This window comes from Nothoprocta perdicaria, unplaced genomic scaffold (assembly GCF_003342845.1).
Source record: "Nothoprocta perdicaria isolate Ctin4 unplaced genomic scaffold, notPer1 scaffold_86, whole genome shotgun sequence".
NCBI lineage: Eukaryota > Metazoa > Chordata > Aves > Tinamiformes > Tinamidae > Nothoprocta > Nothoprocta perdicaria.
In genome coordinates this window covers 421601-436711 of record NW_020456154.1, presented here as the reverse complement: position 1 = coordinate 436711, position 15111 = coordinate 421601, and the positions used below count along the sequence as shown (strand labels likewise).

General features: G+C 38.5%; 1 protein-coding gene across 1 annotated transcript in view; it reads left to right on the top strand.

Moving 5' to 3' along the window:
- ALDH1L2 (aldehyde dehydrogenase 1 family member L2) overlaps positions 1-15111 on the top strand; it is a 39014-nt gene that overhangs the window by 7408 nt on the left and 16495 nt on the right. Inside the window, exons 3-9 of the mRNA XM_026052238.1 lie at positions 5526-5667; positions 7598-7832; positions 9101-9266; positions 10079-10180; positions 11789-11878; positions 14058-14192; positions 14597-14722. Coding sequence (XP_025908023.1) covers positions 5526-5667; positions 7598-7832; positions 9101-9266; positions 10079-10180; positions 11789-11878; positions 14058-14192; positions 14597-14722 — 996 coding nt within the window. The remainder of the gene's footprint in view (positions 1-5525; positions 5668-7597; positions 7833-9100; positions 9267-10078; positions 10181-11788; positions 11879-14057; positions 14193-14596; positions 14723-15111) is intronic.

Genomic DNA, 15111 nt, shown 5'->3' with positions numbered 1-15111 from the left:
CGCGGTGCTGCGCGGTGCTGCGCCGTGCTGCGCGGTGCTGCGCGGTGCCGCGCGGTGCCGGAGGCGCAGCCGTGCCGCGGCGGGACAGCCGAGCCGCGGCTCGCGCCGCGCCGTGCACAGAGGGCACCCGCACAACGTAACCTGCGTTCATAGCCACGAAACAAATATAATTTTTTTCCCCAAGCAATGGTTTGCTAACGTTAGACTCTCCTGGGCAAATCATGGAGCTCTCAGATTTACCTTCTCTTTTCCAGAATTATCACCCCACAAGGTGCTAACCAGCGTTTGTCAGGTAGTTTCTTGTGCTTGTTAATTTTAATCTTATTTGGGTGCTTTGGAGGTTAAAAAGAAAGAAAAAAAAAAAAAAGACAAGAAAAAGCAAGCCCTAAAATACTGTATATCTTTCAAAAAGCTGTTGTAAAATAATTTTCAATTCTCTTAGCAAATAAATACTATCATATCAATACATGAAATGTCCAGAATGATGGAAGACAGATCTAGACTTTAATAGTGAGGCAGTAAAATACGAATGGACTGTCCTTCAGACAGGTTGAACGTTCACAGTTTCTATTAAGGCCCAGGGGAGATCAGGATTTTCAGTCTCTGGAGAGCAATGATTTTTGCTGCGTGGTGTGAACGCAGTATGCCCATCCGCTCACATCCCAAAGGTACTGGCAAGGTTGTACATTTTTGTATCTGGCAAGACCTACACTGCACTCTGACAATTTAAGTCTTCTTCAAGTTGGACCATCTCAAGGAATTAGCGAATTAGCCAAAATAAATAAATTAGCGAGCTATCAGACATTCATCATTATTAGACAAAGACAAAAATGCTGTACAATTTTCAGGCATTATGTCCTTTACCTTACGTTTCTTCATCCACATATAAGGCACCTGAGTCAGGGAAACAATTGGTTTAAAACTGGATTCTGAACATTTTATATGATGTTATCATATGAGCAAGATAGGTTAAAGGAAAAGAAAAAAGTTTAGGCAATGAAAACAACAAAATTAGAGTACAGTAGGCATCATTTTTCTGAATTCTCCTTCTTTGGAAGCGCTGCCACTGTAACTACATCCCTCTGTTATCCCCTAAGCAATGAAAGGGCAGGTCTCTGCAAACAGTCTGAGCTCCAGTGTTTCCCATAGTGAGATGCTGGATAATCTAACAAAAACACAGCGAGAAATCTGCTTTGATAATGCATGAGCATTAACTTTGCCATACAGAGAAAGGCATCTGTTAACATAAATCTTACATCTGCAGTCATGCAGACAACTGCAAACAAAATCCAGTGCTACCTCTGGTAAAACTGGCAGAAACAACCACAAATTTCATCTTCCTATGCATTAAAGCTAGTTTTCATTTACTGAATCCATTACTTTACCTATTTAGCAAAGTATACAGCCTAACTATTTTGGTATTTTCTAAGGAGCTTCTTTCTAAATCTTCCTGATAAATGTTAGTGATGGTACCCCCTGGGCCTGAATGTTCCTTTCCTGGGAAAAACAACAAGCTGTTCATTTCTATGTAATTTTATAGAATTTTCCATTTTAATTAGATCTATTAGGTCCACATGACGTTGTTAAACGAGTTCCTGCTTTTGTGTGTCTTACTTGTTTTAGATAAGGAAAATGTGAGGAGAATTTTCCAAAGTAACATACGGGACGGCTGTGACATCCACGACTTTTTTTTTTTTCTAATAAGAAAAAAAAAAAGAATTTGTGGCCTGATTCTTCAGGCTTTTCCTTGTAGTGGGTATAACTGAAGCCAGTAGAAATTTGTGGGTTTGGCTCTTGCTTTCTGCTGATGACAGTGTATATGTTACTGCAGTACAAGCAGATTGCCACGTCTAAGCCAGATGTTAACAGAAATCCTACAGTCCGTACGTACCATGCACTGGAGTATTCAAGAATGACTCCCTTGCAACTGCAACCAGTCCCTGGTTGTGTAGCTCTCTGAAAGCCAGAGATGGAAGAGTTTATCTGTTGCCAAAGTAGTAGATTTTTTGCAGTACGAATGAAGAAGGGAACTTTCTGAGCTAGTTAGCCAACCTGCAGTGCTGTCTATGCAGTTTTGCCAGAGATTTTGTCCTCTTTTTATTTCTTACCATTTGTTAGGCCACTTCCAGCTAGCATGAATTGAGCAAGTGTCACTGAAACTATGCTGATTTACAGCAAGCCATGATTTAGAGCTGGAGCTAGTATGCAGTTCCATGTAAGACAAGGATCAGATTTAGTCACAGGGAAATATGACCTAAGAGGTAAGTTAAAGAATATATTTTAAACATATTTAAATATATAAATATATATTTGGGACATATGCTTTAAAGCTTCATGAGCAGAAAAAGTAGTTTTAAAATAATGCTAAGGATTGTAATGTATATAAGTACTTACAAAGTTCCATTTACTTGATATTTTATTGTGGACATTGGTTCTAAATGTGATCTTCAAATCACCAGAAATCTCATCTGGTGATTTGAAATCTGGTGAAATCTGCTGATTTGAAGATCAATTTTTCTAGTTTGAGTCCTCTGACATAGAAAAATATAATTCTGTTCAAGTACAAACAGCAATTTGACACTTTCATATGTAGTATCAGAACCCTAAATATGGAAACTGAGGAGATGAAAAATTTGGAGACATAAAAACTTTTGTGCGCTCAATCTCTGTTGAGTCCTTTCAGAAATTTCTCCTCTGTCTCTCAGTCTTGTCTAAAATTTCACTCTTTTCCAGTGAAGCTGTTCTTGAAAAGCTTTTGAAGAGGTCCTGGTTTTTTATGTGATAAATATAAATGGATTGTTTTTGTTACCTCTAAAATGTTAGGCAGAAATATACTGAAAACATTATTATAAGCTGAATAGTTTGTTTGTTTTGGCATATATATTTATATGTACGTGTACACATATATATAGAGAGAGAGTCTTAGCACATACTAGCCAGGAGATTTCCAGGGGGAGAGGTGGAAATAGCAGTGCAAATGTCCCAAGCCCTGTTAAGATGTCACCTGGATACAGTTTCTTCACTCAGGATTCAGAAACTAGAAGAGATGCAACAAGCCATAGGGTGAACAGGGAGCTGGCACCCCTCTGTTATGAGACACAATTAAAAGGTCTTGGCTTGTTTAATCTTATGAAATAAACGTAAGAGAAAAGATATGATTAAAGAAGCAGGTATCCCCAGGAAAAAAAAAAAAAAGAAAGACGAAGAAGGGAGTTAAGTCAATGGGGATAAATTTGGCCTGAAAATTACCATGAGGCTTCAAAGTATCAGAAAAGAAATCAAATAACATGGTGATAACAAAAAAAAATGTACTTTGTGTTGAAGTGTGCATTTGTAGGGCACACGCCTGTGAAGACTAGAATGATGGATCTCTTGGCTAAGGAGATCCCTTCCAGTGCTCTGTTTTCTGCAGTTCACAAAGAGCAGAAGTAGAACAAGTAGCTCGCACCTGGACTTTGTTGGATGCTCCTTCAATGCACCAGCAGGGCTGCCATTGTAAATTAGCACTGCACAGAAATCAGAGGATTTCATACCATTCCAGACGTGTTCAATGACTAATGCTCTAGTGCAGGGAGTTTCATTCAAAGGGAAAATACTATCTCTGGAAAAATAGCTGTTTCCAGCTGTCTTCCATAAAATCTGTATGCACAAAACAGAGAGTGTGCTTCAATAGTCCTGCTTTGGAACCTCCCATTTCTTAAGTCTCCTTATATCAACTTTTATATCAACTGTGGAATGAATGCCAGTGGAATAGGTTGTTACCTCAAATAATCTTTTTTTCTTGACATGTTTATATGTCATATCATTGTCATATGATATGATGGGCAATGTAGACCATTTGGTATTTAATTAATAATTTAGTCATGGTATCTTTGTATCCCAGCCTCCATAAGAAAGGAAGGAGATGAGTGAGGAGAAAAATGGACAGGGGTCAACATACATGAAAAATACCAATGGTTAGGGTATTTAGACAGTGCTTTGATTCCTGTTTTTCTTTCTGAGGTAGTGGCATCTAGTGCCATAAGATGTTCAAAAAATATGGAAGTCAAAGTCAAGTTGGAAAGTAGGAGGTTAAGAATAGAGGTGGGCAATGTGTGGGTTTATTTTCTGCCCTTGATTCAGGCCTCCTAATAGGAAGGTTCTTTAAAGGACTGAGTCCAGGTATAGCTTGAATATTAGCTACCTTTGGTCAGATCAGTGTCCACCTAGCTCAATACCCTAATACAGCTGATCATGCAGCCACAGAATATCAGTTCTGATATAAACAAGGTGTTAGGAGCAAGATACTGAGGGCAGGGAGGAAGAAGAGCACAACTATCCCCCTCAGCAGTCATCGGGATGTATGATAGGTTTAAGAGAGTATGCCTGGCATTCACTCCTATCTCCAAACCTAGGCAAAGAAACCAGATGCCCGTGTGCAGGTTAAAAAAGTTGAAGGATCTGCAGGAACTCTTGAGCAGGAAAGGGGAAAAAAGACCTATGTGCAATAAATATTGCAAGAGAGCTTGGACTATTTTCAGCACTTCAATCAGTGTATTTATTGTAATGTTTCCTGTATAAATCAATTAGTTTTGAAATGTTTTCAGATTTATAGTGGATTCACTGAAGCTGTGGCATCTTTGTTTCTCCATCTTTCCCATTCACACAGGGGCTACATCAATGCTAGAAGATGTGACCTGTGTGTCAGCTTGCATGGTTTCTTGGAAAGGGAAAAATAGAAATTACGGAGCCCTCAAAGCTGGAGTTTTGCAAAGAAACTGTCCTTAAGATTTTGAGGAATGCGGAGGAAATAATACTTCCCTTAGTGGGAGCACCTGAACAGAATAGCAATAGGTGATATCCTGATATCACAGCAGTGTTGTGATTCTGTCCTCAAATTCATCAGGTGGGACAGCTGCTGGCATCTGCTCGGTATGAAGATGCTTGAAAGCTTGTGCCTGGTCCAAACACAGAATGCCAGTGGATGTCCATCAAAGGAACATCAGGTTTAGGAATATTTCCTGGTAGAAGGCTCAAAATTTTGATCACTACCTTAAATTTGTCAGAGTTACAGAGAAATGCAAGCCTGTGTTCTTTAGCCTGTAGATATTGACAACTATTTAATATGCTCCCATATATTCACAGAGATTTAGGGGGCATATTCCAGACACTACAGTATTGCCCAGAAGCGTTTAATATATCTCTTTCAAAAATGAATTTTTCATTACTTATAGTATATTAGCTATAAGCAGGAAGAAGTTATGAAGTCTGTGATGGTTCTTGTAACAGGCAATGGGTCTGTCTAATGAAAATGCTGGGAAAGAAATACCAACATCAGATACTTCTATGCTAAGTGTGGTCTTACCGAATTTTCTATTCCCTGTTGTCAATCTCAAAGTGTGATTATTATTCCTTTGAAGATGATTGGGATAGAAAGATGACCGTGTATTAAACCACAATATTTAATAAGAAAGAGCAAGAGGGAATATAGATAGCAACATGTTTTCTTTGCATCCTAAAACAGTCTATTTTATTTCTTTTGACAGGCTTACCAAAATAAGCTAAAGCTAGCTCTAATAGGTCAAAGTATTTTTGGTCAAGAAGTCTATAATAAGCTGCGAAAAGAGGGCCACAAGGTTGTGGGAGTATTCACAGTGCCTGACAAGAATGGACAAGCTGATCCCTTGGGTAAGTGTAACCATAATCCAAATGTTAGAGCTGTGCCTGACAGACCTGCTTTTTCCCCTTTTCGTGAGAAGGTAACATCTACATGGGAATGACTCACATATATTGCCTTTGTTACTAGATTCAGCACAAGAACTGTGCTTTAAAAAATACAGCTTCCAGAACCAGTTTAACCTTGCTGGTTAATCAGCATTTAAAAGCTGTTTCTAACCATACATTGTGATAATTAAAAAATAATAATAACATGTGATAATTAAAAAATAATAATAACATGGGGACCTTATTTGAATGGACATTCTAGAGGTAATTATCCTGAACTAGATCCCTGTCTTACAATGCACACAGTGTTAAAGGCAGCTATGAGGAGGCAGCATTATCACTTGACTTAATCCATGCTCTGGAAAGGAAGCGAGTAGCTGCCAAGCCTGTACTCAAGCATAAATGTCTGTCACCTGTTTCTCTGTGCTGTCTGTGAATTTTGAGGCGTGGAGCCAAGACTGTTTATTCCTGGCTTTCTGCCAAGCTTGTGTGCAGTAGAATACTCACAGAGCCTATTGCTCAACCACCTGTGGTATGGACAAGGCATTCAAGAGGGCAGAGGAAGCTTTACACTTCTCTTTTTCCCATTGGCAAGCTGCAAAAAGATTTTCTAGACCTTTATAAGAAAACATTGCTGTATTCATGTATTCACAATCGCACTCATATAAATGTGGAATATGCCATAATACAGAAGATACTCTGGAATCATTATTGGAATTGTAGCTTTATTTTTTTTTTTTTCAGAAACACAAAAATGGTGAGTTAATATGGTTAGCTAATAGGAGTGCCAGAATGGAATTTACCTTTCTGGATATTTAGAATTTGAAACCACCTCCCATAAACTGCCTCAAGTCACTTAGTGTTTTTGTCAGCTTCTGATGTATTTTTTATAGCATTCTTTTGAGGGAGGGTTCAAATACAAATTTTGCCTAAGCAATGGCACTCCCAAAGTAGCGCATAGTTTTTGAGCTTATTGCATTTTGTAATTACCTTATTATATGAATTTATCATGCTTTAGAAGAATTAGAACTACTGCTGAGAAAAAGACAATCTAACTATCAATTCCTGACAGCATCCCATAATACTTGATAGCATTATACAAACTGTTACTGACAAGCAGTTCTAACTCAGCAAATCTTTCACTGATTTCAACCTTGTATTTATTTTAACTAAGCCTTTAAACTACAGAACTATTTATTCAAACTAATAGAATGAATGTATTATGCTTTCAATGATAAATAATGATTTTGCTGGATTCTTTGCTGATTTTTGCCTCTGGGTAATACAAAGATCTCAAGTCTTGAGTGAAATGTGGTATTGTTTCTATATCCCTAGGCTTCTTATTCTTAGGTGTGGATGTTTCCCAGATGAATGGAAGAATATCTAGAAGGCAACAGTAAAWAAATTCTGAGGAAATAGCTGAAGGCCAGCAGCATTTCTTTGAGTCTACATGGCAAGATGTTGCTGACATTAGTGAATCTCAGTTATATGAAGTCACAGGCACACACAAAACTGCTCAAGTGGAAAATAAAGTTATTTGAAGGCAAACCAGTAGGTAGATGTAGTGACTGGGCAAGAACTTAAGCGCCACTGTTAAATAGACAACAGCATTCATCATTTTCTTCTACTTTCATTGCTACCTATTACTTAGGTCATGAAGATTAACTTAAACCTGAGAATAACTTGAGCTTTAGGAGCAAGAATTAAAGACAGAACTAATAAAATACGTTCTACTCCAAAGGTTTTGCTAAGTAAGGTACAGAACAGAGCAGTACAAAAGACACTCTTTAATCACATTTGATGATCTATTTGAGTTTCTTGCAATGTTTCTCTGATCTCTGTTTGATTTTTTGACATGAAACATGAATTAAAACCAAGTGTTCTTTCCCCTCAGCCCTGGCAGCAGAGAAGGACGGCACTCCTGTTTTCAAGTTCCCCCGGTGGAGAGCTAAGGGCAAACCTATCCAGGAAGTAGTTGCAGCCTACAAATCCGTTGGAGCAGAGCTCAATGTCCTTCCATTCTGCACGCAGTTCATCCCCATGGATGTTATTGACTGCCCCAAGCATGGCTCAATTATTTACCATCCATCCATCCTACCACGCCACAGAGGAGCTTCTGCAATCAACTGGTGAGATTTTGTAGGAAGTTAATCATAACTATGTGTACGCCTCATATTAGGCTGTTGGGTGAGACCAATTAGCCATGTGAGTGCTGGCACAGTTCCCAACTGACTTTAGAGTGAAGCAATTGCTTTGATGTAGTTGAACTTCATAAATAGGGTATGATTGTTCATTCTTTATTTCTTTCTCTTTATAACAAATATGAGGACAGCCAGCAAAGAAATCAGATAGTAGGATCTGACTGAGTAAAGAAAGTACTTTTTTCCATACAATTTATTATTAAACTGCACATCTAGAGAACTTTAGAAGAGTGGGTTCATGGAGGAAAAATTGTCAGGACTTGTTACACACAAAGATGTAGATACAGCCCCTGCTTCAGGACGTTCCTGTAGTTAAGAATTCCAGAAATAGGGAAGTGGTGTGTCTGTATGATATATAAATGCATGAGAAAACATGTGGGCATCAGGCAGGACGGAGGAATACCAGGCACAGACAAGGGGCCTAGGTCTCTGAGGGCTCCTCACACCTTTTTCACAGACTCTTCTGCAAAGGGGGTGGGAGGGGTAGGCAAAATAGGGACCATTTTTTGTTCCTTTTTTTCCCCCCATTTTTGGTTGCTCACTGCAGTATGCTTGTGTTTATTTTTTTTCCGCAAATCTGTGGCCCATGCAGTTCCAAAGGAGACCTGGAAAATCGAAGTGGCCAAAGTTGCTTTTAAATTTGAAGGCAGATCCTGAGCTGATGCAAATTGGCTATACTCATACATACCAGCTGAGAATCTGGCTAGACTTAAATTCCCGTAATGACTTTTCCTTAAACAKTTGCACAGTAGTGCTTTGTTAAGCATCTGTCATTTTCCACTCTGAGTTTAGCTCTTCTTCAGCTGTGGGACAACTGTACTTTCCTTGCTGACCTATAGATAAGTGATGAGGTTTAGTTAATTATAGTAAATAACTATGAATATATACTATATACTCATACTATATACTATCTAGAAGCAGACTATTGACAAATAGACAAATGTTCTTTTTTTGATGTATCCGTCTTTCAAATCATGTCACAGCTTTTGCATACTTTTCTTCTATACCTTCTTCTATATCTTACCACTGTTCATGCATTTAAAATAATTAGCATAGTGTAACATGTGATTGACATGGGATATTCTCTTCTATCTGCCTAAAGCAAATGAATGTGCAACAGAGGAGTTGATATTTGTGAGTGCTTTCACACTGTGTTTACTGATCTTTTTTTTTTTTTTTTTTTTTTTTTTTTTTAGGACTTTAATTCAAGGAGATAAGAAAGCAGGATTTACTATTTTCTGGGCTGATGATGGTCTTGACACTGGACCAATTCTTCTGCAGCGAGAATGTGATGTAGGCCAAAATGATACTGTGGATGACCTGTATAATCGATTTCTCTTCCCAGAAGGGATAAAGGCTATGGTATGTTTATCTGTGCTATTAACATTTTAAAGGCCAAAGAAAGGTTGTAGTTTAAACACAAAGGTAATATAGACAAGGCATATAAATTCAGAAAGACCGAGGTCGTGGTGCTCAGCTGTGTCAGTGACTTTAGTGGAGCTCTGATGCTTCACAGAGCTGAGGAGCTGGCTTTAAAATATTTGTTGCTGGCAGCAGGCAGCATGTGCTCTTTCCACAGAAGGAAAGTTTTATCCGGATTGTAGCTCATTCTGTAGAGTTTTTTGATATTTTTAYAAGGTGAAATTTTTTAAAGGCTTAGAGGGAGCGGAAAGTCAGGAGTGAAGATAAAAAGGAGGAATGTTTTTTAAAGTTCACTGGTTGTTTTGCATTTTGCATGCTCAGTTTTATTCATTCTGTTTTAAAACATATTTTAAAAGTACATTAAAATAGCAGGGAATCTTAGAGTTTTTTTGTCTCTCCATTCTAAAATAAGGAAATAGTTTTTGCAGAAGCAAAAGCAGTAAGAATTGAATATAAACATACAGAAACAATTTCTGCCTTAGCCTAAGTTCTGGACCTGAAGAATTTAGGCAGCTAATAAGCATAGTGATTAGGCATTTGCAATACATTTCTGRGACTATTTCTTTTGTTAAAGGAGTTTAAGAATACGTATATGTAAACCTGTGCAATATTGGTCTCCCTGATTTTGGAAATCCTAGGTTTTAAAAACAAACCAATTTCTTTTATGCAAGAAAATCTGTGGCCGTTCATAAAGATGACTGAGCAGAAAGTGAATACCAAAGAAACATTAAAACTGTTATTCTTCTGCTTAGGTGGAGGCTGTACATCTGATTGCTGATGGCAAAGCTCCTCGGATACCTCAGCCTAAAGAAGGGGCAACATACGAAGGGATCCAGAAAAAAGAAAATGCAGAGGTACTATTAGATAGCACTGTGTTTTGTACACAATCACTAGAGAAGGTGTTACCATCTTAGAGTAGTAGTGCCATCAAGTTAAACAAGTTGTAACAGTTGTTTCCTCCCCTTATATTTCTGGATGTGTGTAATAGAGCCCCAGATGAAGTTCATGTTCCCTGTCAGCAGTTAAATATATATAKAGAGAGAGAAACTTGATGTTCTACTTGAGATCTTTATGCAGCTAGATGGCAGCTGCTCCTTCAGTGGATTCTTGATATGTTATGGTAGTTATAAAGACAGCATTCGATTAATGTTGGTCCTTTTTTTTTGGGGGGGGGGGGGKGCAGGGAGGGGAAGCGATGTTTATAAGTGGTTCRTGCTGAATTCTCTACCAGAGGTAGATAAGGAATATTTTCTTAGGAAAACGGAACTGTTCGTACCTACCAGGAAATAAAAAACAGGTCATGAAAAAGAAAACATAGTAATAATAATAATTCAAACAGTATATCATATAGGATTATATTGTATAATTCCCTGGATGAGCTATGTAATAAAATTCTTACTGTTAGCTAGATCTTTTTGTTTGGAAAAGCTACCACAAAATGGTAGTGAATGCCACCTTTAGTACCTTCTTTTCTTTTGCTAGACTGATGCAAGTGTCTGATAAAAAAAAAAAGGCAAAAAATACTGATTTCATTTTGTTGTTTGTGATGAACATAGTCCTTTTCATAAAAAAAAAAWTGTAATAGGAGTATTAAAACTCCTGGCTTACCTTATACCACTTTTGCATGTGGATTAAGGTCATGGATCAAAATTTTGGGTCCCCATATAGATGCTGATGAAGTGATAGGAACATAGTACGTAGTATGTATGAAGTTGCAGAGCAGCTGAAATAATTGACTCCTATCAGTTCCAAAACACCTCAGCAAAGGAGCTTACAAAAAAAGAGTTTTCATGGCATTACTGAAATGAAAGGAAAGAATGAGGATGAGGACTCAACAACTCAACTAATATATGCAAAATTGCAATGAATTCTGAGAGCTTTAGTGACTTCTGATTTTTAATTTATATACTTAATTTGTATCTGTGGTCCAAATTGCTGAATTCATCCTTTAAATATACAGGAAGGTTTCTTGGAGCGAATTAAGTTAATCTCCCTATTGTAATTTTTTTTTCTTCATTGRCTTATAACTTGGTTCTGTATGTTCTTTTTGCTTAAACTAAGACACTGGGTACCTCAGTGTTTGTCGTTTGATAGATATTCCACAACATTCTCTAACTCATTTCATACCTGTGATGCTGCAAAGTTAATGAAATACCTTCTCACTGGTGTTAACACCTGATACATGATCTTAAGAACAAGTATATTGTGTATTATCCAGTAGTTAGTAACTTCAGTAGTTAGTAGTTAGTTATTATGTTGCATCCAGACATTAAGAACATCTTAAGATGATGATCTTAAGTTCAATGTTCTTCCTTTATTAGATCAGACCATTTTTGTGTTCCTAAATACATAAAAAATTGAAAGGGAAGGAAAATTTCTAACTCTTTTATAAGAAAGCATTAATAACTTGATTTATAACCAAACAAAAAATAATTATAATCTTGAATATCTTGATTTCACAGATCTCCTGGGACCAACCTGCAACAGCTTTGCACAATTGGATCCGAGGTCATGATAAAGTACCTGGAGCATGGGCAAAAATAGGTGACCAGGTATGCTCTGGAATCCAGAAGGGCAGCCTTTCTAGTACTCTCGTGGTATCTTTTTTTTTTTTTTTTTTTTTTTAATTAAAAAGGCTAAAGGAGATTGTAGAGATTGTATGCAGGTGAATACAGCTGGGAGTTGCTTTGGAGTGGCTCTCTTGGATGACTGTAGATTTTGTATAAATCTAGAACAGACACCTAACCAAGTGTACAGAACACAGCAGATATACTGGAGCTAGGATTTTCTGTTAGGTCCTTCTAATTCAAAGAAAGATAAGAGCAATATCTAAAAAAAAAAGAGGAAAAAAAGCAGTAAGTAGGCGGGGTAGATTCAGAGTATGCCATTTTGGTTGAGGAAGTAGTGTGTGTTACAGTCTGTAATGCAGTGCGTGCTTTACATGGAATTGCAGAATGATTAAAGTTGAAAGTGACTTTTGGAGATCATCCAGTCCAGCTGCCCTGCAGGTACCTAGAGTCATCTAAAGCACATTGCACAGGTTTGCATCCAGGAGAGTTTTGAGTATCTCAAAAGAAAGAGACTCCACAGCCTCTCTGGATGACCTGTTCCAGTGCTCTGTAACCCTCACAATCAAGAAGTTTTTCCTCAAAAACAGACAGAACTTCCTGTATTTCCATTTGTGACTGTTGTCTCTTGTCCTATTTCTGGCCATCACAGAAAAGTCAGGGCCCATCCTCCTGACATCCTCACAGTATTTATATGCACTGATAAGTCTTCTCTTCAGGCTGAACAGGCCCAGCTCTCTCACCTCTCCTCCTAGGACAGATGTTTCAGTCTCTTGATCATATTTGCAGCTCTATGCTGGACTCTTTCCCTTAACTCCATGTCCCTCCTGTGTTGGGGAGCCCAGGACTGGACACAGTACTCCAGAGGTGACCTCAGCAGGGCTGAGTAGAGAGGGAGGATCAACTCTCTTGAACTCCTGTCAAGATTCTTTCTAATGTGCCCAGGAGACCATTGGCCTTCTTAGTCACAAGGACACATTTCTGGCTCAAGGTCAACTTGTTGTCCACCAGGATGCCCAGATCCTTCTCCAYAGAGCTGCTCTCCAGAAGATCAGTCCCTAGCCTGTACTAGTAGGTTATTCCTACTAGGAGATTATTCCTGCGTAGGGAGGTTATTCCTACCTACATGCAGGACCCTGCACTTGCCCTTGTTGAACCTCATGAGGTTCCTCTCTGCCCAACTTTCCAGCCTGTAAAGATCCCTCTGGATGGCAGCACAGCCCTCTGTGTATCAGCTGCCCCTCCCAGTTTCATATCATCAGTAAACTTACTAAGAGTTCTTCATCCAGGCTATCTAGGATGAATAAATTGAAAAGGGATTGGACCCAGTACTGACTCCTGGGGGTCACTGCTAACTAGGCCTCCAACTAGACTTTGYGCTACTGATCACAATCCCTTGAGCTCTGCCATTCAGCCCGTTTTCAATCCACTTCCCTGTCCACTCATCTAACCCACATTCGTTGTACTACAGTGAGCAACATCATAGTACAACTCAGAATGCAACACTATAAAAAAAAGTTCCTTTATTTATTATAAGTTGTTTCAGCAGTTTGAAGAGCCATGGGCCGAGGAGAGCTAGAATCATTTGCAGAAAAAAAATACACCTCATTTTATCGCATTTTATCCCAAAACAGCAACTTCATTTCAATTCTGAAAAAGCACTGTGCCTTTGATCTACATTTTCTTTAGGTAAAACATTTCTAAAATCATTCTCCTTCCTGGCTGTAGTGTCCAAATTCTGTTACTTAGCCAGCTTCTCCAGAGGCCTGGCTCTGCACAGGCTCGAGAGCCCCAAGAGAAGAGAGGAGCCCAGGCGAGAGGCAGCGCTCAGCATTGCCCTGCTGGGAGCTAAGCAGGATCTGTCAGTACAGCCTAGTTTCTGCAGGTCTTTCTATGCACTAGACTAGCCATGCACTAACTAAAGCTACCTCCCTATCTGCATTGATTTCATCATGCTCGAAGTTAAAGTTAAGCAGCTTTTGGGARGTTTGCAGTTTTACATGTCCTGGGTTGTAAATATACAGAGGTAATGTTGTAACACGTTTTCTATGGGTTGGTACTTAWGTATTATTACTTTCTAGATTATTAAAGCTTCAAAATGGTATCACTTCATTCTTAGGATTTTAGAGCATATTTATGTGCACTTGTCACTCTTTATTTTTAGGTGGTTACTTTCTATGGATCATCATTAGTTGATGCTTCAGTCCCAGCTGGACAAGAGCTGGCAATAAAAGGTGCTTCAAGACCTGGACTTGTAACAAAGAATGGCCTGGTCATTTTTGGTAATGACGRGAAGATGGTAAGTGCTCATTCTGACAAACATGAGCACAGATGGCACACTTGGCAAAAAGTGCCAGAAGTGTGGAATTGTCAGGCTAGATAAATCCATCTGCTAAAGACAGTTAATTAGCTTGGAGTCTATTAATCTTGTGAAATTCTATAGAAGAGGCTTTTATGTCTTGCTCCTCACTCAAATCTTATCCATTTTGCTTATGTATTAAAATGTACCAATAGAAGAGAATAGAATCTGAAAGACGTGAGTAATCTGTTTTTAATTACGTGCATCATAGCAGCATGTAAGCTATGTATTCTAATATTCCAATGATTATATTAATATTGAAAAATTCACCACGGAAGGATACAAACATACGAGAATGTATTGTTTCTCAAAGAGTTTAAAAATCATATCTCCTCGGTTTTTAGGTACTAGTGAGGAATCTACAATTTGAGGATGGAAAAATGATCCCTGCATCTAAATACTTCTCTGCTGATGAAACAACAGCCTTGGAACTTACAGAAGAGGAGAAAAAGATGGCAGAAGATATTAGGGTAATTCTGTAATCTGCTTTTGTTGGATATTACTTCAAGGAAAAGCACTACATACTTCTCAATATAAGCAAAGCCTGTCCTTTCACTGACCACAAAGTGTGTTGTTGTTGTTTTTTTGTGATACATGCTCAGATAGCATAGGTTTGAATCTTTAGTTATTGAATTGAATCTTTAGTTATTGAATGAAATTCAGATGGATTTGGGAATTCCTGTTAAAACACATAACCATATAAAGTTTTCCTTCAGACACAGGTGATTCAGAGAAATTGATTGCAGGGCCACATGGCAAATGACAGGGTTTTACCCCTGTTCCCAACTGTGCCAACTCTCTCCCCTGTCGCAGTCATGCACAATGGGCCGGCTGGCAGAGGGATGTGGCGATGGGGCAG